The following is a 26298-nucleotide window of genomic DNA, read 5'->3' on the forward strand; positions in this document are numbered from 1 at the left end:
ATAGTCAAAAGCAGTAATCAGTATAGATTCATTTGAAAAAGGTTTACAAGTGATATTTATCTGCATTTCCATTTTGCAGTATGGCACTGAGAGATACTGGAAATATGTCATAACCAGAATTGCAGTGGTGGGGTGCAATTCATGCCAGTTTCTTGAACAGTGCTTTCACTACAAAGTGTACAACGATTTAAAACACAAGGCAGTAAAGATTCCAACAAAAGTCTACATTAAAGACTGGGTGAGGGGGAGAATAGATGCTTTGTATCTAGTCTCACAAACCATTAACTGGATACAATTCAGGATCACAAACTACTAAAATCCCATGAACAACACATCAACAGTATCATTGATTTTAGCTCAATTAGGCATGCTCCTTTATTTTCACGTAGACACAGGTCCAATTCTGCAATCTGTTACCATATTTATTACTGTACAATGAGGGGTAGTATGCTCACCTTGCGTTCTGTGGTTCATATTTCCCCTAACTGGTATGTTTTCTCTGCACTTTGCCAAGTTCCTCTGCATTTTCTAAAGTACCAGAAAATAATGGCTCAGATCCAATGAGTTGCTTAGGTTCACATAAAGGAGATTAGGCATGCCAGTGGATTTTTTTTCCCTTTGGACAATTAATCCCCACCACCACCACATCCCATCATAAACTGACTTTGGAAATTCCCTTAAGTTTCAAATGCCACTTGCTATGTGGCAGTGGAAGCTGTGATTCAAGAGAAGGAAATAGAAAGTCCTTTGAATCTCATGGAGCTCCTGGAATCCAATTTCTTGGACTCTGGCTAATGTTAAAAACACACAACAGTCAAGTATTTTCAGTTGAAATTCCAGGTTGTCCATATTACTAGCGAGAAATATTATCGTTCAGTGTAACCATTTACACTGCAGCCATTTGAATAACTTTTCCCCCTAACATTTGAATAACTTTTTGACTCCAACCCTTTCACCATTCTGATTTTCTCTCCCTTACTCACTAGTCATCAGAAAATATATTTCTAGGATACTAAACTATATCTTATCTACATCAATATGGAAAATTACGTTAACTTTATACATAATACATAGATTACCGGGCAAAATGTATACAAAACTATCAGTTAACCCAAGACTATTTTCTAAAATTAATCTAATTATTTATCAAAGCCGTAACTAGATTTCGCCTGTGATGTACAACTTTATATGGAAGAAAGCAGAAGCATACAGTTACTGATCAATCGGTTGGATCTAAGCTTTTCTTCTGCAAATGACTGGAGCCTCTGCTCACAGATGGACCCATTCTGTGAACAGAACTCTCCTTCCATTCATGTAAGGAACAGTGTGGATCCAAGCCACTTCTTTGAATCAGTATATTTCCCAATCATTATTGCATCTGCCATTGTGATGTATAACTATGGAGATACAATATGGGTATCTGCATGTATCCTATTCCCCTGCAGGGCAAATAGCGACCATGTATCTCCTTACAGTATGTCTGGGTTGGCCCCTCAGTATGATAAGGGTCAAAACAAACATTTGTCTGCAGCCACAAAAATGAGAGAAGCTCGTTTCAGTGGTGTTCATTTTTGTGTGTGTTTTTAGGAAAAGAGACTTCAACCTGAACTTGTGCCTGACTACTGCAGCTTCACAAAGCACTCGTATTTATTTACAGAAAAGAGGTCGGTAAAATGAGTACCCAGCTTGCTGGGGGAAAGGTAGTCACGACTGGGGAAGGCCATGGCAAGCCACCCCGCTACAGTCCGCCATGAAAATGCCAGCGTAAAGCAGTGTCCCTCTAGGGGTCAGTAATGACCCGGTGCTTGCACAGGAGGAACATTTCCTTTCCTATCACTGAAGAATGGTGAATTACCTGAAGGTGTCAAAGGAAGTGGCATGATATATCAACACATGAAGGCTTTTATCGACAAAAAGCATTTGCCACTGACTACACCAGTCTTATCTGCAGTCCACCATATTCTCTCATTATTAATACTAGGTTATCTCTAGTCACTCCACAACTTGCATCAGAATGCTAAACCTGTCAGACTTTTTTTTATTTGTGATGATCCTTAGAAATGGGTAAAATCCCTCATGGAACAAGTTCATGAAAGGTGACCTCGTGAATGAAGTCACCTCTATTCGGAGTCATCTCATTTGCAACATGAAGGCAGGACTACAAAACAGCATGGATTCAGTATGCTGCAGATGCGTTATTCGCAAATGGAGGCCCGAAGAGACCAAATGACTGACAAGCAATGGGGTGGGGGGAGCCACCACTTGCACTGCATTTTGAAATGAAAGAAAGCTGCTTCAGAACTTAAGCTTAAGCAAATCTTTCAAAGAAACAACGTGGCAATTAGAAGATTTTTTAAAAAGAAAAACATGCATCACCATTTCTGATCTCAAAACATTACGTTTAAATATATGGACTAGGGAAAAATTCAGAAAATTTCTGCAGAGAATTTTTTGACTTAGCTTGTCTATAGCGCTTTTTTTGAAATTAGACTAGGGGAGCAATACTATGGCTCCTAGACAGCGTCTGTGGGGCCACAGGATTGTTTCCTTGCCTGGTTATGAGGTCGGAGATAGGGCTCTGACCTGGAAGCCAGGAAACCACTCTCCCCACCCCCTCATAGCTGGTGCAGACAGGACCGCGCCAGCTACTTCGCCACACTCAGAAAACAAAACATAGAGATGGGAAAGGGGGCATTTCTGAGGAGCGGGGAGGGGAGGAGACTGGGACAGCTGCCTTACACTGTTTCCTATGGCTGCCCCAGCCTCCTTCCCTCCCCCCTCTGAGGCACCACTGCTAGATGGGCGAAATTGCCCATCTAGCAGAAATGCAGGGCAGATGGAGCACACAGCCTCCACTCTCTTCTCGCCCTGCATTGGATCCCTGCAACCTCCAAGTTCAGAAGCTGATGACTATCTGGACAGGATGGTGCCCTAACTGATAAAAGAATAGAAGAGGGCTCATAGCTCAGTCGTAGAGGACATCTTTCATATGCACAAGGTCCCTCTTTCATGCTCAGGTTTCTCTATTCTAAAGAATCCCAGTAGGTCTGGGAAAAATCTCTGACTGGAGCCCTGGAGGACCACAGCCACGCCAAATAGACAGCCATGAGCAAGGTGGACCAGTGGTCTGGCTCAGTGTAAAGCACCTTCATACGATTGCTTGATTAATGTCTCTTGCTTCTTGAGATTCCGGACATTCTGAATAGTACTTACGGGACATTATCTGATTATAAAAACATGGTCACACTCCATTCATTATTTGAAATTCGGGTCTCAAGGAATTTCAAACTAGCCCACAGTTGAATTAAATGAGCCTTTTCTTTGTCTTCATAATAAAGAAGCAATTTGTATTTGGGGGTCAATAAAATTCAGGAAACAGGGGAATTACCAGAATCTTGCCTCTTTTCCAGTGGCTACCTTGGAAAGACAGTCTCCCCGCCCCCCTCGCCTTCAGCTCTAAGAGCCAAACTGCACACAATGCAGAAAATCCATGAGTACAGTGTAGTATATTTTTAGCCCATCCCTTCCTCAGGGCAGCATACAGATTTCTTCTGTCACTTCCATTTTATCCTCACAACATTCCTGCCTGATAGGTTATGCTGAAAGACAGTGACTTGTCCAGTTATCAATTAAGCTTCATGGCTGTGCAAGGATTTCAACCCAGGTCAGTCCAGTCATAGTCTGGCACTACTATTACACCATACTTAATGAGGTCTTAATGATATAGGGCAGGATACAAATGTTTTAAATAATAAATAAAGAAATAAAATACTGGCTCCCCAGTAATCATCCAATTTAGCTATTTAGGATCTGCTTTGACAGTTTATCTGGAATGAAACACAGAGTTCCAGAAACATATTGGAGAAAGAAGTGAATCACTCCCCATAAAGCCTGTGATCAATCCAGCAGTTGGTGACCAAGTACTGGCCAAGTTCAATGTTATTCCCCAACTATTTAGAGCCCGAAATACTGTAAGAGTTGACAGCACAGAAGATGCTTCAGACCTAGCAAACAGTCATACATTGTAATCTCAAAGCTGGCTCAATATGTGGCTGCCTTCAATAACTGTTCAAAAGCTACAGTAGTTCCAGACTGTGATATCCTTTTGCCTGTTGCTGTAACCAAGTTACATTGGTGCTCAAGTCCACTCTGACTTAGTTCCCCGGCCCCCTGAGACAATTCACATTGCACAGCCTACTTATAAAGTACTACATTGTTGCTACAACACATCAAATGCTTTTCTTATCTAGCACTGCTCTCTTTAACACCAACCACACATGTTCTCCCAACTATGCCATTTATGAGCTGAAGCCTCATGATGACAGAGGTGCAACCAGGAGTGTTACGGAAGTTTGAACCTTTGTGAGAAGTCCTTTCAGGAGCATCTTCCACAAGTTTGACATGAATTTCTCACATCTGGCTTATACACAGTTTAAAAAGGTGTCCCCAACCAGTCGTGTCCGACTCTAGGGTGCGGTGCTCATCCCCGTTTCTAAGCCGAAGAGCCAGCGCTGTCCGAAGACGCTTCCGTGTCATGTGGCTGGCATGACTGAACACCGAGGTGCACGGAACGCTGTTACCTTTCCCGCCGAGGCAGTACCTATTTATCTACTTGCAATTTCTTGCTTTCGAACTGCTAGGTTGGCAGAAGCTGGGACTGAAGACAGGAGCTCACTCCGTCACGCAGCACTCGGGTCTCAAACTGCTGACCTGCCGACCTTCCAGTCTGCAGTTCAGCGTCTTAACCACTAAGCCACCGCGGCCCCGTAGCCACCGCGGCCCCGTACACAGTTTATGGCCATATTAAACAGCCTGGAGACACTTTAACCAGTTATCTTTTCTACTGACTTTTACGATTTCATTCTTGTTTTGACTAAATTTGTTCCAACACCACTCAAGACTCAGGATAGAGTAGAAGGCACTGTCACAGTCGTTTCATCCATTCAGCCAGGGACCACTCTACCAAAATGCTATTTCAGCACTGTTCCCAATCTGAATGAACGAACCTAGTGTACTACTGTACATCTCATTACACAAAACCTATGATCTCTCCCCAGTGAGGCCTGCCCAGTGCCAACACTGTCATCTTTTCTGCACCAGGTCAAAACTGTCCCAGACATCTGAAGGCATATGATGACCTTTTTATTCTATACTGATGTTTTAGTTGTTTTGCTATAGTATTTTAATGGAAATTGTTTTTAGCTATTTCATATTTTGTATGTTTTAATAACTTCTTTGTAAGTTGCCTTGGGTCTTTGTAAAGAGAAAGGTGACTAAGAAATTCAATAAATAATAATAAAGATACCTGATCCTATCCGATAGCTGAGAATGTGCCATATTAACAAACTCAACAATTATTAAATTGAGCTTGGCTTGCTCTTTCCTCAACTCCACACAGACTCATCTCACACCGCAAGTCAAGACATTCCAAACTCCATTACACTCAAGTGGGGCAGGAAATTCCCAGAACTCACTTCAATCTTTCCAAGTAGGATCAATGTCTATTAAATGACGCTGATAAAAGCAAACACTGCCAGGTGATTACAAAGGATTCACATTTTGTGCCAAATTCAAAGCAATTATTTCCAGGCAAAAAATGTTTTCTACTCCCTTTCCTGGCAGCCACCTACCAACAGCAAGTTAACATTCTATTATTCAAGTTAATCATTTTGAGGGTGAGAAGCAGAAAGAAATGACTGTATAACCTTGGTGGTATTTATGTTCTCACATCCTCCATACATGAAATATTATAGAAGTGACTGATTAGCATATATGTCTGGCTTATCTATACAACTATACTACCTCCTTGAGATCTGACAAGGGAGAATATGCATGCATGCATGTATGTATGTTTTATTTATCCCAGGCTCTAGTTCCCTGTAATACAGGACTTGTGGGCATGAATATGCCTGTTTTGCTTTATAAACACAGCTCTGAAAAGCAAATTCATAGCTGTCAATCCTGTCTTAAGCACATGTGGCATTCCGCTTGTGTTTGCTAAACTCTCTACAGGCGAACATACAACCAGCAGAGTTAGTGAACTGGAGCATTGTCACAGAGAATTGCCGCTGAACAAAGGAGACATTCATGCCATGCTCTGTAGTGTAAGGCAACATTTAAACTAGCATTGTAAAGAAACCAAAAATAAGTCAGTACTTTTTAAAGCAGGTGTGTTGACCTCATACCCATTAAAGGAGGCCCTTACAAAAGACAACCAAAAAAAGGCACTTGGTTCAAAGAGAGAGAAAACAATGCACACTGACAGACTCTCTCCTTTCATGAAATGGTACAAGATTACATGGCTTCCAACTACACTCCATTAAGTGGGTTTTAGAACTAGGTACATCTTACTATACTAGAAAGCTTGTGTAAACAAGAGCTTCCGACCTGCTTCTCATTTGACCGAGAAAAATGGGAGAGATTTAATATTCTCTTAGTATTAGCTTTGTTGTGTGCTTAAACAAAGCATTAAATGGTAGAGGAAACAGGAAGGACAGTTCTTGTGCATGACTGTTTTTTTAAAAAAGAGTATTAGTAAAATATCAACTAGGTGACTTAACAGAACTTCCATACTGACATGTCCCTACTTGAGAATGCCTTCACATATCACATACTATATTGTTTCCTGTTCACAGTCTGTGTCCTACTTCTTAACATGATACCAAAGACACACAAGACACTAGTACTTAAAAGAGATGCAATTCCAGAAGGTTTGCATGGCAAGTAACAAAGATGTCAATTCATACCTATCAAGAAAGCTTAGAATCCAGTAAGGATGGACGAAAGTCCCTTACCTGGTCCTGCAGCTGTTTTCGGTGGGGGGGGGGAGGCGCTCCGTTTCTCCCCCTGAAATTCTTGGCGGGGGGGAGGCACCCCGCCCCTCCCGGCCAAAATTCAGGCCGGGGGGGAGGTGCCCCATCCCTCCCCGCCGAAATTCTGGCCAGAGGGGAGCGCCCCATCTCCCCGGCCGCAAAATAAAAAAGTAAACTGTAAAAAAAAAAAAAAGTGATAGGCTACGTAACCATTTACGTAGCCTATCACGGCTAGATTTTCAAAGTAGCCGTGATAGGCTACGTAAATCTTTACGTAGCCTATCACGGCTGACTTGGGGGGGGGGGGGAAGCGCATACGCAAATGGCGGCGCCCATGGGCACCGCCATTTGCGTTCCTTATTTGGGCACGGGTAGCCCTTATTTTATAGCGTTGCCCTTATTTTCGCCGTAGTCTACGTAAATCTTTATGTAGACTACCCGTGCCCAAATAAGGAATGCAACTGGCGGCACCAATGGGCGCCGCCATTTGCGTACGCGCTTTTGCCCCCCCCAAAGTCAGCCGTGATAGGCTACGTAAAGATTTACGTAGCCTATCACGGCTGACTGAAAATCTAGCCGTGATAGGCTACGTAAATTGTTACGTAGCCTATCACGTGTTTTTTTTTTTTACTTTACTGGGAAATGGAGGCGGCAGCGGCAGCCAGTCGGAAGACCGGCCGCCACACCCGCCCCTGCCGAAACGCCGCCGAAACGCCGCCAGGACCCGCCGCCGAGAGGGACATTTGCACGAGGTAAGTCCCATCCCAGGGGGGGGCGGGGGGGTGTCGGAGAATTTCCCCACCAATTTCGGGGGGCCAAATGTGTTGGCATTCAGCCTCCCAGAGATTCGTGGAGAAATTCTCCGACATCCCTAGAATCCAGTAGGGATGTACAAAAGTCGCTTACCTTTTCGAAGGGTGACATTCGCAGTGGCGGGGAAGGTGTTCCATCCCTCCCCCCGAAATTCTCCCTGGCCGGCTCTGTTCCGCAGCGACTCTGCGGAGCCGCCAGCTGGGGCCGCCCGCAGCCAGACATCCGGCCGCTGTGCTGCACAGGGACGTAAATGGCGGCCGCCGTAGCCGCCGCCATTTGCGCCCATCTTTTGCCGTGATAGGCTACGTAAATATTTATGTAGCCTATCACGGCAAAAAAAGGGAACGCAAATGGCGGTGGCTACGGCAGCTGCCATTTGCGTTCCCTTTTTTTTTGCCATAATAGGCTATGTAAATATTTACGTAGCCTATCACAGCCTCCGCAGGGACACAAATGGTGTCCCTGCATTAGCCATGATAGGCTACGTAAGTATTTACGTAGCCTATCACGGCCATAATGAAGAAGCGAATGGCTGCCGCAGACGCGGCCGACATTCGCAAAGCAGCACGAATGGCACCAGGTAAGTGTCCTGTTTCGTACGCCTTTCACGGGGTGGGGGGCGGGGGGCTTCATTCCACCACGGATTTCAGGTTCCGAGATCCGTGGCAGAATTCTCTGACATCCCTAGAATCCAGTGAAGAGGAAACCATGAAACAGAGAGAATGAATATGAATGTGTAAGTAGCAGTAGGTAGAAAAAAAGAGTTAAGCACCACCTCTTTCTTCTCTCCCCCACTTCTCTGATCCCAGTCATTCCCCTCCTGAAGTGGCTCTTCAGTAGAGGAAGGGCTATCAGTCCCCCGTTATGTACATGTGTGTGTAACATGTAATCTGTGTCTCAGCTTTTCTTGAGACATGATGGGTGTTACTTTGGTGCAACCATCAGAGCCCTGATTGTTGGAAGGAAGGAAGGAAGGAAGGGGCAGTTGGATTATGTGACCCTTCAGATGCTGTTGACTGCAACTTCCATCAGCCTTAGCCAACATAGCCAATGGTGAGGTATGGGTAATAGGAAGACAAAACCAGTTGTGTTAATGTAGAAAGGCAAGACTGGGGAAATAGAAGAAGGGACAATGAAGACAAAATGGCATGGATCTGTATACAGAAAGTTCAACATCTTAAAATTAGATGTGCCAGAGTGCTTAGTCAGACAGACAGAGGGAGACACACACAGTCTCTCTCTCTCTCTCTCTCTCTCTCTCTCTCTCTCACACACACACACACACAGCAGCTAGATATGGGTGAAAAGAAAGAGAGCACTTTCTCAAAGCAAGGTCCCATGCTAGGGTTTGTGCTATATTTGTGAAACGCATTTCCCTGCTCCCCCTTCTCAACTATCACAACGTTGATGAAGAGTTGCAATGCTTTTGGAGTATTGTCCTACAATCTCTCACTACTGATAGGCCATGGTAGGACCTTCATTTTCTAGCAGCCCTTCGAAAATATATTGCTAGGAAATGAAGAAACAATGCATGCTGGCAGTAGTTTGCAAAACAGTTGCAATCATTTATTTATTTTTTGATCCAAGCTTACCTGGTATTCATTTGGCCAGAAGGTGCTGACAGCCAGTTCTGCCCGTAGCCAGTCTTTGCCAGTGGAACCTGTCATATTCCAAATGGGATTCGCCAGAGGGCCCTTGTTTACCCTAACCAAGATGTTCAGTGTTCCAGGGCTTGCCCCCTTCTTGCTGTACAAGAGGTAGCTGAAATCAATGCAGTGAGTGTCGTTCTCCTTCATCGTAGGAAGCTGGAGGCGAGCCTTTTCTCCATGGCTGTGGTGGGAAGAATCCACTATCATGTACGAACCTGATGACACAGAAAGAAAACTCAGGTAAATGTGGAGCTGCATGTCAACTCATTCAGGAAAAATGAAGTGGCCCTCGCCTTCATAACACTTGTATCCTTTTTGCCACATGCCATTATCTCTGTGCATAATCTACTACAAATGGCATCTATACCGATACCACTGTTCATATGGGTTGCATGAGATCAGTGTTCAGTGGGTTATTAGAACATAAAAATGGCATTAGTGGGTCCTTGTAGAATCAAGAATTGAGCATTATTCCTCCACAAAGACCAGCCAGATGCTTTGCTCCCACCTTCTGATATTCATGGTTCTAAAAACTTGCATTTTGTGACAATTAAGATTATGTTTACATTAGCGATTTTGTAATAGGAGAAATTACAAATTGCGCTCATTTCACATGCCAGCAAGGTGATGCTCGAAATCATACAAGCTAGGCTTCCGCAGTATGCGAACCGAGAACTACCGGAAGTACAAGCTGGGTTTCGAAGAGGCAGAGGAACAGGAGATCAAATCGCCAACGTTCGCTGGATCTTGGAGAAAGCAAGAGAATTCCAGAAAAACGTCTATTTCTGCTTCATTGACTACGCTAAAGCCTTTGATTGTGTGGATCACGACAAACTGTGGCAAATTCTTAAAGTGATAGGAGTAACAGACCACCTTACCTGTCTCCTGAGAAACCTGTACGAGGGTCAAGAAGCAACAGTAAGAACCAGACATGGAACAACCGAGTGGTTCAAAACTGCGAAAGGAGTACGACAAGGCTGCATATTGTCATCCTGCTTATTTAACTTATATGCAGAGTACATAATGAGAAACGCCGGGTTGGATGAATCACAGGTCGGAATTAAGATTGCCGGGAGAATTATCAACAACCTCAGATACACAGACGATACCACCCTAATGGCAGAAAGTGAAGAGGATCTCAAGAGCCTCTTGTTGAGGGTGAAAGAGGAGAGTGCAAAAGCTGGTTTGAAACTCAACATTAAAAAAACGAAGATCATGGCATCCGGCCCCATCACTTCCTGGCATATAGAAGGGGAAGAAATGGAAGCAGTGACAGATTTTACTTTCTTGGGCTCCAAGATTACCGCAGACAGTGAGTGTAGCCATGAAATTCAAAGACGCTTGGTCCTTGGGAGGAAAGCTATGGCAAACCTAGACAGCATAGTAAGAAGCAGAGACATCACCTTGCCGACAAAGGTCCGTATAATCAAAGCTATGGTTTTCCCAGTAGTAATGTATGGCTGTGAGAGCTGGACTACAAGGAAGGCTAAGCGCCGAAGAATTGATGCTTTCGAACTGTGGTGCTGGAGAAGACTCTTACGAGTCCCCTGGACTGCAAGGAGGTCAAATCAGTCCATCCTAAAGGAAATCAACCCTGAGTGCTCATTGGAAGGACAGATCCTGAAGCTGAAGCTCAAATATTTTGGCCACCTAATGCGAAAACTCTCTGGAAAATACCCTGATGCTGGGAAAGATTGAAGGCAAAAGGAGAAGGGGACGAGGATGAGATGGCTAGATAGCATCACCGATGCAATGAGTATGAACTTGAGCACACTCCAGGAGAGAGCGCAGGACAGGAAGGCCTGGCATGCTATTGTCCTTGGGGTCACGAAGAGTCGGACACGACTGAACGACTGAACAACAACAATAGGAGAAAAGGGTGCAGGAAAGGTCTCTGGTACCAGTCTTGTAAGACTTCACAAGATGGATAGGAAGTCTACACTGGGCCATAGCTGTGGCATAGCACATGATTAACAGGCAGAAGAGGTTTTATGCTCAATATCCAGAATCTGCAGGGAGGGCTGGGAAAGATTCCTGTCTAAAACCATAGAGAGTCACTGCCAGCCAATACTGAGCAAGATAAACTAATGGCACCCTATGTTCCCTATATTCCCAACCAACTTAAACATTTTTTCCCAATAGACTTCAGTAGGAACTCAATATTTGTGCCAACAACAAATATCCTACAAGAAGGATGTGTTTTAAATATTGGGTGTGTGTTTTGATTTATGAGTTTTAGGGCACAATCCTATGCATGTTCAGACAGAAAAAAGTCCTGCAACTCCCAGTGTTCCCCAGCTAGCCCTTATTAGTAAGTATGATGTTAAAAACAAACAAACAAACAACCCCAGGGTCCAGCATTTGGGTGTGTGCTTTTAAGAAAATGTTTTATCGACACTTAAACTTCCGAAAACATTTATCTGCATATGAAGCTATTCTGCATGTCCACTAGTTTTCGAGAGAGGTTTATTAACTGCTCTTGAAAATGCACTTGAGGTAATATAGGATAGATTGTTGAGAGGTTATTGCTCAATGAAAATAAAAAATAGGTCAGTATGTGACAGAAAAAATCAACCTTTATTTTGTTTGTGTACAAACCTTTTAATTGCCTTTCCAAACAATTCAGCATTGCTGTTAGTGACTAATAGCACAGACAGACAGTAATATTTTACAGATTCAAAACCACCTTTAAAAAGTTTTATTATGACATACAATTATATTATATTTGTGCATCCAAATGAAATGAAGATTTTTTTAAAGACAACACTGCTAAAGGTTCAAGAGCTCAGCTGACATTTAGATTTGATTAACCGCACAGTACCCACTGGAGTGATAGGTTTCAGAAATTTTGGCAAGACTACATTGGCTGCTGGCCAACTTTGTTTTTACTGCTTGTTTCTTAAATCCGGGAATACTTTGGCAGCAGGATATTTACATTCATAATTGTTGGCAGTTGCTATCACTGCTGGATCAGAAATGACTTCATGTAGCACATTAGGAGTTTCTAAAATAACTGCTACAGGGTATGTAGAACCCAAGCCACCATGTTTTGTGATCTAATAATCGAAGAGTTTGTATGGACATTAATCCGCTTCCTCAAACACACATGTCTGAGCAAAGTGAAAGAATTCCAAGACAGATGGACTTTAATGGTGGAAGTTTGGCCATAGAAAGTTCACTTTTAGCACTTAGAAGAGTAATAGGATAACTGATCACACTAACAGAAATAACTGACTAGCTAAGCTAATTAATGATAATACGTTTGATACATAACTTATGCTCTATGAGTTGCTTCCTAGCCACTGTCAGGCCGATAGAATCCCAGGGCAGTACTGATTCTGAGAAGGATCAGCAATCCGTGGGAGAGGAGCCAGCTCATCCCTCACAGGCACAGCACCTGGCAGAGATTCCTCCTGCTGGCATTCCTGAGATAGATAGTGATCCTAGCAGTGAGAAAGTGTGGGAACAGGGCTTGCTAGATGCTCGACGCAGATGCAAGGAGCGACAAACGATGGAGGGTGCAGAAAGGAGGCATAGCGCCCGTTTGGCGCGCAAGCAACGGCCGCCTCCCGTGGACCCAAGGGAAAGAGGGAGGATCTCTCCCTAGCCCATAAGTTCAGGGTCTTCACGTGATTCTCCTTCAAACGGGGATCAACTACCTACTCAGAGCATAGACTAGTCTGCTGTTCCTTGCTTAGTCGCTGGTGATTAGCATCTGAAAGAGTCATTAAGTTGTAAAAGGATTAAAGCCTTGAAAAGAATCCTTTCGTCTGTGTCTTGAGTTGGCTATTGGAGTCTACTGAAAGAGGCCGCTAGGGCGCTCCTGACAGCTTGATCCCTGTTCCTCTTTTTTTTCTCTCGGGAGAACTCCACCCAGTGCATGACTATAGAGCCCTCAATTAGGTCTCGATTTCTGACAAGTACCCCCTCCCCCTGATCCCCGAGATGCTGGAGCACCTGGGGCGACCCAAGATTTTTACGAAGTTGGACCTGCGTGGCGCCTACGATCTGATTCGCATCCGGGAGGGGGATGAGTGGAAGACCTGTTTCAGCACCCAGTATGGAATGTATGAATATCTAGTGATGCCGTTTGGGCTCGCCTGTGGCCCCCCCCCCCACATTTTTGCGTTTTATGAATGCCATCTTCCGGGACTATTTGGACACTTTCCTCATTGTGTATCTCGATGATTTACTTATATTTTCTGAGGACCTCCACGCCCATCAGCACCATGTCTCCGCCGTCCTCCAGAGCCTCCGTGAGAACCATCTTTATGCCAAGCTGGAGAAATGTGCGTTTGACCTAACCTCTTTGGACTATCGTGGCTACATTATCTCAGCTGACGGTATCAGGATGGATCCTGCAAAGGTCCAGGCTGTCCTCTCCTGGCAGGCTCCATCCACCAAGAAGGACTTGCAACGTTTTCTGGGGTTTGCTAATTTCTACAGAAAGTTCCTGCCCAGCTTTGCCCAGCTGACATCTCCTCTCATAGACCTCCTTAAGTGCAGGAAATCTCCTTTTCATTGGACGGCATCTGCCCAACAGGCTTTCGAGGAGCTTAAGAAGCTTTGTAGTTCTGAGCCGATCCTGTTACATCCTGACCCAAGGAAGCCTTTTGTGGTGCAAACTGATGCCTCTGACTTTGCGGTGGGGGTGGTGCTTTTTCAGCCAGATCGGGCGGGCGGCGGATTGCAACCCTGCACCTACCACTCCAGGAAGCTGAACATGTCTGAGAGGAATTATACCATCTGGGAGAAGGAACTGTTGGCCATCAAGTACACTTTGGAGATCTGGCATCATCTGCTGGAGGGGGCACAGCGCCCAGTTGAAGTTAGAACCGACCATCGCAACCTGGAACATCTTCAGAAAGCCCGTGCCTTAAACCAGAGGCAGATTAGGTGGTCGCTTTTTTTCCCCCGGTTCCACCTTAAGATTTGCCATATGAAGGCCTCTGACAACCTGCAAGCAGATGCTCTTTCTCGTAAGCCGGACCCCCAGCCAGGGGGTGAGGGAAATCCCCCCCCCTCTGATTCTCCCCCCCCCAGAGTCTGGTGGCAGCTGCAGTACCTCGCTCTAGGGAGGAGCTCCTTCACTCTGCACAGGCTCAGGATTCTTTTGTTCGCACAAAAGTGGAGGAATTGGGGCTAGCCTCTGCCCCTCCCCCACTCTACCCCCTTCTCTTTGCGAGGTGGCCTGCTTTACCATTCTGGCCAGGTCTATGTGCCTTCTAGACCCCTCCGCGAGAAGGTCCTCCATCAGTGCCATGACTCCCTCACTGCTGGGCATTTTGGCTTCGCCAAGACCCTGCACAGAGTGACATGGGATTTTTGGTGGCCTCTTGTGTGTCGGGATGTCAAGACCTATGTTGCCTCCTGCCCAACCTGCCAGCGGGTGAAGGCCCCCTCAGGCAAGCCCACAGGCTAGCTTCACCTCCTGCCTACCCCCTCAGGACCCTGGAAACTGCTCTCGCTTGACTTCATCACTGACTTGCCTCCCTCACATGGTAAGACCACCATTCTGGTGGTGGTGGATTTGTTTTCTAAGATGGCCCATTTCATCCCCTGCTCTGGGTTGCCCACAGCCAGGGAGACGGCGGAGCTGTTTTTGGCACATGTTTTCCAGCTCCACGGATGGCCCAAGGGTCTCATTTCAGATAGGGGGACCCAATTCACTGCCCATTTCTGGAGGGAGCTACTTGGACTTCTCCATGTGACGCTCCGTCTTTCCTCCGCCCACCATCCACAGACGGACGGTCAGACCGAGTGCACCAATGCGACTCTGGAGCAATATTTGCGCTGTTATGTCAATTACCAGCAAGATGACTGGTTTTCCTTGCTGACTCTAGCAAAATTTGCTTGTAACAATGCCTGCCATGCTTCCACCCGTAAACTTCATTTTTTGCCAATTTTGGTTACCACCCCAATGCTTTCCCATCCACCTTAGCTCCCTCTTCGGTGCCGGCGGCCCATGACTTTTTAAACGAGTTGCGAGCGGTACACCACCTCTTACGGGACTCCTTCGAGCAAGCCAAGGCAGCTTATAAGGCCTCTGCAGACTGGCAGCGCCAGCCGGGTCCGTCTCTGCAACAGGGGGACTGGGTTTGGTTATCCACCCAATACCTCCCCTTTCACTCGCTCATAAGGAAGCTCGCACCTTGCCGCACGGGGCCTTTCCAGATTACGGCCCAGATTAACCCTGCTGCTTTTCGCCTGGCTCTCCCCCCCTCCATGAAGATCCATCCTGTTTTTCATCGGTCCTTGCTGTCCCCCCTGGTTTCTGGTGACCCTCATTGCTCAGTCAGTTCCCCCACGCTGCCAGTGCTGGTGGAGGGGGAGGAGGAGTTTGAGGTCGCGGAGATTCTGGACTCCCGCCTTTCTCGCGGCCGCCTGCAATATCTAGTGGACTGGAAGGGGTACGGGCCAGATGAGCGAACCTGGGAACCCGCGGAAAATGTGTATGCTCTGTTGCTGCTGAGGCGTTTCCACCAGCTGTACCCTCACAAACCCCAGGCCCCAGGGGAAGAGTACGGGGGGGAGCCTCATGGGAGCGGGGATGATGTCAGGGTGGAAATTGAGCCGATAGAACCCCAGAGCAGTTCTGATTCTGAGGAGGATCAGCAATCCGTGGGAGAGGAGCCAGCTCATCCCTCACAGGCACAGCACCTGGCAGAGATTCCTCCTGCCGGCATTCCTGAGATAGATAGTGATCCTAGCAGTGAGAAAGTGCAGGAACAGGGCTTGCTAGATGCTCGACGCAGAGAGCGACGAGCGATGGAGGGTGCGGAAAGGAGGCGTAGCGCCCGTTTGGCACGCAAGCAATGGCCGCCTCCCATGGACCCAAGGGAAAGAGGGAGGATCTCTCCCCAGCCCATAAGTTCAGGGTCTTCAAGTGACTCTCCTTCAAACAGGGATAAACTACCTACTCGGAGCATAAGCTACTCTGCTGTTCCTTGCTTAGTCGCTGGTGATTAGCATCTGAAAGAGTCATTAAGTTGTAAAAGGATTAAAGCCTTGAAAAGAATCCTTTCGTCTGTGTCTTGAGTTGGCTATTGGAGTCTACTGAAAGACGCCGCTAGGGCACTCCTGTCAGCCACTTCTTTCCACACTGCGGTGGTAACGTGGATTCAGAATCCACATTGGAGGGAAGGGTGTTCAATTAGTCACTAATGTATCTCCATTGCCTCCGTAATGTAGAAGCATACCACAGAGCAAACCATCTCAAGCCAGACACAAGCCATGCCTAGAAACCCGACATCTTCAGCAGTTACTGCCATCAGACTGGAAAATACAACTGCAGCTTAATTGTATGTCTTCTTCCTTAAACTGCATTTATAATTTTTATAAGGGATGAGCTAACACTGAGCTAAATGTGCCTTTGTAAAAAGGAGTCCTTCAGCAACTGTTTGAGAGACATGCAAACACCAGCAAAAATATTTCTCTACCATAAATTGTCAGCTGCCACTTTTAACAAGACTGTTTGCAGTGCAGGCCCCTCACCCTACCCCATCTATTGCCCCAAAAGGGACAGCATGGTCTTACATACAACATTTTGCCAAGAGAAGACCATGCTATGGAGTGCTTGCTTTAAAGTAGCAAGAGCCACTTCAAAGAAGGCGAATCCCCACAGGGCAAGTGGGGCAGGGGAAATGTATTGCCCACTGCAATGTAGATCAACTCCTGCAATGTGACTGTTGCTAACTACTTTGCCAAGTGAAGGGAACATAACACTACTTTCCCCCCCTAGGGGGCCGCTTTTTAAAAGAAGTGTTTGCGGTTCCCAAAATGGCACCTTTCACTGGGGAAAAATTAACCCCACAAAATTTCATTACCACCCTAAATCTTTTAGTTTATTGTCAACCACTTAAGTATCATGCCAGTAAATAATCTATCCAATAGGGTCTACATCAACTGGGTAAGAATGTGCAGACAATGGTTTATGACATACTCAAGGGAAATTAGAAGGTGACTAGCACACAAAGCTTTAAATTCTAGCAGATGGCACTGAACTTTGGAAGAAGAAAAAATTGAGAACATCTACACATTTATTAGCACTGGATGTACATATAATAACCCAAGTTACCGGACTTAAGTATTAACGCATATCAAAAGTTCAACTAGCCTAACATTCCAATACTCTGCTTGAATGCTTCTGGAAAATACATCTGAGATAGATGAAAGTATTTGTACTTTTATACAATGTAGTTTTAACAGTACACGTTTTTGTACCACATTGAAAACTGTTCCCTGTTGAGTTTTGCGCAACAGTTGCACATGAACAAGAACAACTGTTTTAGACCAAAGAAACTCAGCGTTCACCCTCAACATTCTCAAAACATTTCCCTCAGCGCCACACACATAGTCCTTCTAAATTATCACTTGAGATTACAGTTATTTCTTGTTACATCTACAGCCTGTACAAATTAATGTTACATACATTCTGCTTAATTTTTGAATATTAATATGTTATCTGAACATTGCATCTTTTAGCAGGGGAAACTATACGCTGCGTTTCTAGCAACAGCCTACATGTCAACCCAACCGTATGTCTGCTAAGCCTGCATTCAGTGCTCTGTGGACAAGCTTTAGGTTTGTACACTCCCCTCTTGTTCCTCACACATGGGTGGGAAGGGGCCTCCCACCAAGTTTGGTTCTACTTTCTTGTCCTATTGGTATATACAAACCGGGAATTGTGGTTTAAAATAAACCCCTAGTTTGTTAAGCAAGGCAGTGAAAAAAAATCCAGGGTTTGTAGTTGGCTTCTTTAGCAATTGACTAGACTTCATTTTAAACCAGGATTCCCGGTCTTTATGTAATGACAAGTCAGGAATAAGGGACTGTGAAATTGAAATACTCTCCCTGGCTGTGTAGAGGAGGGAGGGGGAGTGTGGACGCTTGGCATTTTGCTTAGGATTACAGAGGCTCAACCACACAAAAACAGAGGTGGGGAAATGGTTTTAGAGTGGGAGAGAAAACCCATGCACAACGAGGCCGGGCCACTGATCAAGGCACCAGCTGGACAAGGGCTCCTCCAGCCAATGCCTCAGTGAGGACAGCTTTGTGTGCCCCATCCCTTACCCCAACGGGGAGGATGCAAGGTGGGCAAAGCTAGCAGGGAGAGGAATCTCCACTGTTATCTCTAATCACTGATTGGAGATAACAATAGGGATTCCCCTGTATGCTGTTCTCCCTCTCAATGATTGGAGATAACAGCAGAGATTCTCCTCCCTTCTCAAAGCCTTCAAGGGTGGGGCGTTGGGAAGGGAGGAGCCTTGCCTGAAGACCAGTGGGCCGGAGGTTCCCATCTCGCCACTAAACCATGGTTTAGTATTGTTGAGAATATTGCAACCTCGTCTGCAAGTTACTGGAAGGGGGAAGTTAGTTTTGACCACAGCTGGTCTTAGGATCTCTATAGCCTACAATGTGGTTTCCTGTGATTTCTTCCTTTTATTCCTCCGCCCTTCCCCACCCCCTCTCTTTGATGACCTCTTCCACTGCTGGGAGCATATGTGTTTGCTCTGTCACTCCTGCCTGTGCAATGGAACACAAAATGAACCAAACAAACTCTTTTTTTAAAACTCTACACTGTACCTGCATTTTTATGTACCTGCATTTTACCTTTTCACCAAAGGAAGTTGTGGTCTCCTTTTATAGCCTGTGTGCATGAGGGACTGGTAAATGCTCATTCTGTTTTGCCTTTTGATTTTACTCTAATTGCCTTTCTAACAGGAGGCATCACAACTAAATAATCCCATCAAGTATTATGTGTGAACACAGAATAATCCCATCAAGTATTATCAGAAACACAGAAGTGCTGCCAAAAATAACAGTGACAGATTAAACACTTCTCCCCACTGTGTAGTTCAATTTGCCTATCACACTTGGCAAGACCATTTGTACAAGAGATGATAGTAATATGACATGTCCAGAGTTAGTATCCATCACTATACTGGTCTGAAATGTTGTGCAAGGGAACTACCAATATGTGCTAATGGAATTCAGATCAACTGTAAAAGTGATAGTGTGGGAACATACTATTAAGGTAACCCCATGGACAGGGGATTGCATACGTCACTGAAGTAACATGGAGCTGAACCACAAGGAAAAGGTTTTCTTCTGGCTTCTATGCTATGACTGTCACTTTGAACAGGAGACAGAATTAGCAAAGTTGCCCAAATTCAGTGGCTTGCAAATACAAATTTGATCTGCTCGGAAATACTTGCCTCAAATCTCCAGCTCCAATTTTAATCTTATTCTTATGAAAGGAATGTTTTTCATATGGCTAAGGAAACTATAATTATAAAATGCTTATTTATCAGATGAATATAAATATTATATTAAAATGTGTTTGCTATAGCTATGACATTATCCATTTTTGTTCTACCTATAGGGTTTATTTACCATTCTTGTGAGCCACTTTGAGCCTAATTTGGAAATGCGGCATATAAACTTGATGACTGATGATCTGAACACAAGGAAATGTCCTCTTTCCTTCTTCCCACCCACCTGTGTCCAAATCCTATTCCAACTCCCTTCTGTCCATCCACCCTGCTGATCCAGTGACGGTGTAATGGAGGAAAGAGGGGAATCTCTCCACATCCCTTCTTTGAGATGTGGCACCCTGTTACAGTTATAAGCCAGAGGTGCTGCATTTCCCCCACCCAGGGGCACGACATGTGGCAGGCTTGCAGCCATAGCACCATACCAGGCACCAGAGACAATGGAGAAGAGGGACACCCATCCCTGACACTGCCACTGGAGCAGCAAGCAAGAGAAGCCAACGGGTGGAGGGAAGCCAGGCAGGTGGAGGGAAGTGGGTGGGTGAGGGATCAGACCCTGTCCTTGCCTCAATTACATCATCAAGAAGCAACAGGAACTAATTTGACTTAGACTTGGGACCAGAATATAACCAACTATTACCCAACTTTTTAGGGAAATAGTTTAGCCTTCCAAGCCCAATTCTGAATCTCATCAGGGGAGTTTGCCCCATCACCGAGAGCCAGTGTTTTGTAGTGGTTAGCGCGTTGGACTGGGACTCTGACTTGGGAGATCCAGGTTCTAGTTCCCATTTGTCTATGAAGTTCATTGGGTGACTTTGGGCCAGTCACTGACTCTCAGCCTAACCTAACTCACAGGGTTGTTGTGAGGATAAAATGGAGATAAGGAGGACTATATAAGCCACTTTGGGTTCCTTGCAAGAGAAAAAAAGGTGGGATAGAAATGTAATAATAAATAAAAATAAAAAATCATAACCTAGGTGGCTGTATTCTTGTTGGCTCCTGTTCACACATTCTTCCTGAAAAACCTGCACTGCAATGTACAGTTTTCTACAGGTTCTGTGTCACAGAAAACATTTCAAAAACAGCACAACTATGCAGTACGTTGTGTCAGAAGAGGCCCCAAATGACCATAGGGGAAGGGATTCATATCCATGATAGCTAGTCCAACGATGATGCTGGACCCCACTTGTGCAGTCTCCATGGAAACAGAAAAGCACTTGCACTAACCAAATAGCTTTATTATGCTCAAACATAGCCCCTAAAGTGGCAGCTTGCAAGTCAACATAACAGAACACGAAGTAAATGGTTGCATCGACAATGACAAAGGCCTAAGCAGGCGATGTTCCTCAGCAATCTCAGACATTCCCATTATTGTGTGAAATATAAATTAATAAATAGAAACAGAGGTGAAGAGGCACAGTGGAACCATTAGACTGTAGAGTTTGGGTTATTATACAACTTTGCCTGCCAGGGAGAAAAAAAATAAGTGCCCCGAGATGCTAAAAATAATGGAAGTTTCTCAAAGCTAGTAAAACACATTTATTTCTCACAATATATTACATACTTCAATTGTGAATTCATAAAGAAATGTTTGTGATATAAAAGTAATGCAGTTACATGGAAGATGTATATATATTATATTTTGAAGCTAGATTCAACTATTTATTTATTACATTTCTATACCACCCAATAGCTGGAGCTCTTTGGACGGTTCATAACTATCAGTCCAGTGGGTTTCTGTATGTGGAATGGCTGAAGCGGCACTTTATCTTTTGTCCCAGGCAGAAATATGCCTGCCTGAGAACTGAGATCTGTTGGAGGGGCCCTCCTCTGCGTCCCACCAGTACGAGACATACACTATGGAGGGACATGGGAGAGGGCCTTCTATGCTGTGGCATCCTGGTTGTGGAATGCCCTCCCCTTGGAGGCCTGATTGGCGCAGACATATCGCACAGGGACACTGAAACAATGACTGAAGGCTCACTTATGATGTGCTGAAATGAAAGTTCTACATTCTTGCTCACTATAGCTAGTGCATCACTACCTACTGGAAAGTCTAGCAAGCTCTAGCCTCCCAGGTTTTAAGTTGCAGAGGGGGTAGGGGCCATCCCTGCAGTTGCTCAGTGATCCTGACTACCTCCCAGTTCCAAGGTTGGGAGGAAGGCTGGAGGTTGCTCAAGTGCCTAGGTGCTCAAAGTACCTTGGTGATACAGGGCCAAGCCAAGAAGACTGCCACCCTCTCCAGCTGTGGAGAGCGTGGTGCAGGATTCACTGGCCACTGGGTGGCTGAGGTGGCCACCATACCTCAGTGGTGTGGGGTAGAACCAACCAGTAATCCATTCTAGGTCCAAACATGGAGCTGGAAAAGGCATTGTCCCTGACCTTGCACATAAGTTGGATAAACATTACTGTTCTATTCATTTACATTGCACATATAGGGTAGTATCCAATGTTAGTCCTACATAGAGCAGACCCATTGAAATGAATGAGACCTAAGTTGGCTATGCCATATATTTCCCATGTACAGGGCCAGCCCAATACATATTTATTTATTTTATTTTTATCTAAAACATTTCTATACCGCCCTATATCATTAAGATCTCAGAGCAGCATACAGATAAAATCAATTTAAAAAGTATAAAACAATAAATAATTCAAACAACTAAAAAAATATTAAACTATTAAACAAGCTAATACCAGTTAAAATCTAAAACAATAAAACAGTTAAAACAATGAGCAAGGGAATGCATTTAGCCCTTAAAGGCTTTGGTAAAAAGCCATGTTTTTACTTGGTGCCAGAACAAGACCAATGTCTGCACCGATCAGGCCTCCAAGGGGAGGGCATTCCACAACCGGGGTGCTACAGCAGAGAAGGCCCTCTCCCACGTCCCACCATAGTGTACGTCTTGTACTGATGGGATGCAGAGGAGGGCCCCTCCAACAAATCTCAGTTCTCGTGGAAGGCATATTTCTGCCTGGGGTAAAAGTTAAAGTGCCGCTTCAGCAATTCCACATACAGAAGCCCACTGGACTGATAGTTGTGAACCGTCCAAAGAGCTCCAGCTATTGGGTGGTACAGAAATGTAATAAATAAATAGTTGAATCTCGCTTCAACTCTGGGGAGGTCTGCTTCCCAAAGCCTCACTTCTGCCTCACCCCATCTACCAGCAACTGCTGCCTGAGGCAGCTGCCTCATTTTTCCTAATTATAGGGTGGGCCCTGCCCATGTGCACAGCTATGTATGACAGGTTGCACCATCTGTGCACAGGATGCACATCTCATTGCAAGTCCTACAGTCCTATCAGTCACCCCCACTCAGATATGTATTCTGATGTTTTTTCTGTCATTTATTCTGTTGCCACCAACAATTTGTGCATTGAGCTAAAGATTTTGCCCACACTTGAAAGTCAATTGGACATAAGGAAGATTTGGAATTTTCTGCACCAGCTGAAAAATATCCCTATCTGAAATGGAACCTCTTAAGATTACTACATCAAAACCTGTCATGAAATATTCAATATTATGTTCATTCTAGTTCGGGGGGGGGGGGCAGGGATTCCCCATAAAAACCGTTACATGACATAAGAAATTCCAAAGAATGAATGAATAAATGCATAGATGAACAAAGCAATGAATAAACTGGCAGGACTACCATTAATGCATAATCTTTTGGGCACAACAACTGTAGAGTAAAGACCATTTGAAGCCAAGATCATGCTTGATGAGAAGGTGGCAAATGAAACTTCCATTTCTGCATGACTCTGCCGTTATATTGTCGTATCAATGATTGGTTGAGCCCTGTAACCTGCCTCTGTCATAACTTGTATCATAAACGATAGGGCACTAATGAAGGACTTAAATTAGCATATGACGCTCCCATTTCTGCATGACTCTGCTGCTATGAGGTCAAACCAATGCTCAGTCTAGCCTTATAACCTGTCTCTGACATAACCAGCCATAAACTACAGGGCACTAATGAAGTATTTAAATTACTCACCAAGGAATAGGTATCTTACAACATAAGGCTCATAGTCTAGACAATAATACAAGGTTCATGACTGTGATTATGTGCATGTGGTCAACAGTAAAATAACCCTTTAATTATTGGCTGCTCTGCTCTTAATTCATGACCCACTTTATTACATTTTCAGCAATTGAATAGTTAGTGACTAATTATTTGATGTATGTTCTTGACAAGCTCTACTAATTAAAAAGAACACCAAAGCCATCTTGAAGGAACTAATGCTGTTACCATAAGCATATCTGCAATCAAGTGAACTAAAGAGTTATGGCCCAATTCTCAAAGAAATACAACACCACTGAAGCAAATCATTGTATACAGTTAGTCCCTTTAGTGCATGACAGCACAAGAAGATGAAAGCAGTTGATTTTTATATACAGCATCAGAACCTTTCCTCATTTTACCTCACAATCTCTGCCTTAACAATGTTCTTAATATTGTTTTCATTTGTAAGCAACCCTTGCAGCTTGTTCAAGATGACAAAGCTGCCATAACATTATGGTTCCTTTAATTGTGTGTGTGCGCGCGCACATGGGTGTATACACATATCCGCGCATGCATGCACACAGAAACAAGTGTATAGTGTGTGTATCTGTACACACACATATGTGCGCTGTCGCGCTCTCTCTCTCTCTCTCTCTATATATATATATATATATGTGTGTGTGTGTGTGTGTTTGTGCACACTATTTTAGTATCTTCAAGTTATGCTAGTCAAAGGAATATTACAATACTGTTTAATGAAGTATCTGGCTATTATTTATCATCACTCTTACCATGAGGCCCTTTTAAATAAAATGAAAAGCATTCAAGGGAACCTCTTAAGTTATTTTAGGTGCGTTCAGCGTTTTACTGGTCACTATCAAGACCCAAGGTTCATTGCGCTAGAACACAGGGTAATAGAACTGAAGCTACCAAGAAATGAGATTTGTTTTCTTACTCCTCCAATTATAATTACTTGATAATATTGAACTGTATTGCACTTTGTATAATATATTTATTTAACAATAGCAGTAACTTTGGGGGCAAATCCTGGCTTTCAAAGTTCAGAACAAGATGCTGTGAATAAAAAAAAACCCTTTATTTTTTATTTAGGCCATTTTAGGTATATTAGACTATGCTCCTGCATGCAAACCAAAATTACACATGATTTATTTTACGTTATTTTATGTAGACACACATTCCAAAACGTTTTCATCAGAACAGCAGTGGTATCAGGCATAATAGCTGAAATATTCAACAAGATAACTCAGGTGTAACCAAAAGGAATAATATCCTACTGACACCTTCAGCCTAAACATTCTTGCGGGTGCGTGCTTCAATGGTCTCCAAGCCTTGCTGCACTGAGAGTCTCTACCTGCAGGAGCCCAGAACTTCCAACTAACTAAGTGGGTGGTGAGATTGCCATCTGCCAAGGAGATTCCCTCTAATGCGCCTAAGAAGACCATATGTGCAGATGGTATATCACTGGGCTGTGTGAAGAAAAATACAGCTTAGGTGGAACTACAGCTGGCAAGGTGGAAGCACCTGGGGCCTATTGATTAGAAGGGACTATGACATCATCTGCCACCCCCTTCAGGCTCCCCTGTTCCCTCTGAGCTTAGCTGTAATCCTCACATTAGCTGGGGGAGAGGGAAAGGATTTTCCCAGCAACAATATATTGCTTTGAGCCATCCCTGTTGTAATACTAAGTATTTTGGAGTGGTTTCAGTCTTGAATAGGCAATTAAGACCCATTAGCTTTACAAAAGACATGCTTCTGGTGGAGATGAAAATTGCTAGAACTGGTTTGCTGAAATGGATCAACACAGCTCCTTTCAGTTCTGGATTCTCCTTGTGGCGTGGCTACTGGGACTGTCATAAGGAGTGCCTGCACTTCAAAATATACCACTACACCGCTGATCCTGATATGAGTTATGAGTATAAATGCATTTTCTCCCATTTGGATGTATATAGGGCCCTGTACACACACAAGAAGAAATCAGTATAAGGTCAATAGATTCTTCTTTTTTCTCTCCCTCTCTGTGATAGACCCTCATGGCATGTACAACCCAGCACACTGGCCATTATATAGGACTGCAAAGCCTGTTTTTACTTCCTTATCTTCAACCAGTCGCCATTCTCGTCCCTGGTGCCTTGGCTTATTTGTTTATTTATATGTTAGCAATATAGGCAGTCCTATAACAGAGTTCTCAGTGCAACTTACATCAAGGAATAAAAAGGCTTAAAATTCATAACAATAAAAACAAACAAAAGATAATGCAGCATGAAAATACAAGTAGTAGGGGATCTTTTGGGCTGTGTGTGTGTGTGTGTTTAAAATTAAAGTTGAAGACCTGGATTTTTAAATACAGTGAAGACGTGGGTTTTTTTGTTAATGCCTTTGTTGTTGCTCAGCCATTAAGTCATGTCCGACTCTTCGTGACCCCATGGACCATAGCACGCCAGGCCTTCCTGTCCTCCGCTCTCTCCTGGAGTGTGCTCAAGTTCATATTCATCGCATCGGTGATGCTATCTAGCCATCTCATCCTCTGCCATCCCCTTCTCCTTTTGCCTTCGATCTTTCCCAGCATCAGGGTCTTTTCCAGGGAGTTTTCTCTTCGCATTAGGTGGCCAAAATATTTGAGCTTCAGCTTCAGTATCTGTCCTTCCAATGAGCAGTCAGGGTTGATTTCCTTTAGGATTGACTGATTTGACCTCCTTGCAGTCCAGGGGACTCGTAAGAGTCTT

The 26298-nt window shown here is 44.4% G+C and overlaps 1 protein-coding gene across 2 annotated transcripts in view; it reads right to left on the bottom strand.

Annotated features, from left to right (window-relative positions):
* Positions 1–26298, bottom strand: part of PTPRK (protein tyrosine phosphatase receptor type K) — a 516066-nt gene that overhangs the window by 322022 nt on the left and 167746 nt on the right. For both annotated transcript variants that reach the window (XM_084827484.1, XM_084827485.1), the window contains exon 3: positions 9218–9489. In XM_084827484.1, the coding sequence (XP_084683610.1) occupies positions 9218–9489 (272 nt within the window). The remainder of the gene's footprint in view (positions 1–9217; positions 9490–26298) is intronic.

Source organism: Heloderma suspectum, chromosome 1 (assembly GCF_057233095.1).
Source record: "Heloderma suspectum isolate Gila_16-S chromosome 1, 16-S_ref, whole genome shotgun sequence".
In the NCBI taxonomy this organism is placed as follows: Eukaryota; Metazoa; Chordata; class Lepidosauria; order Squamata; family Helodermatidae; genus Heloderma; species Heloderma suspectum.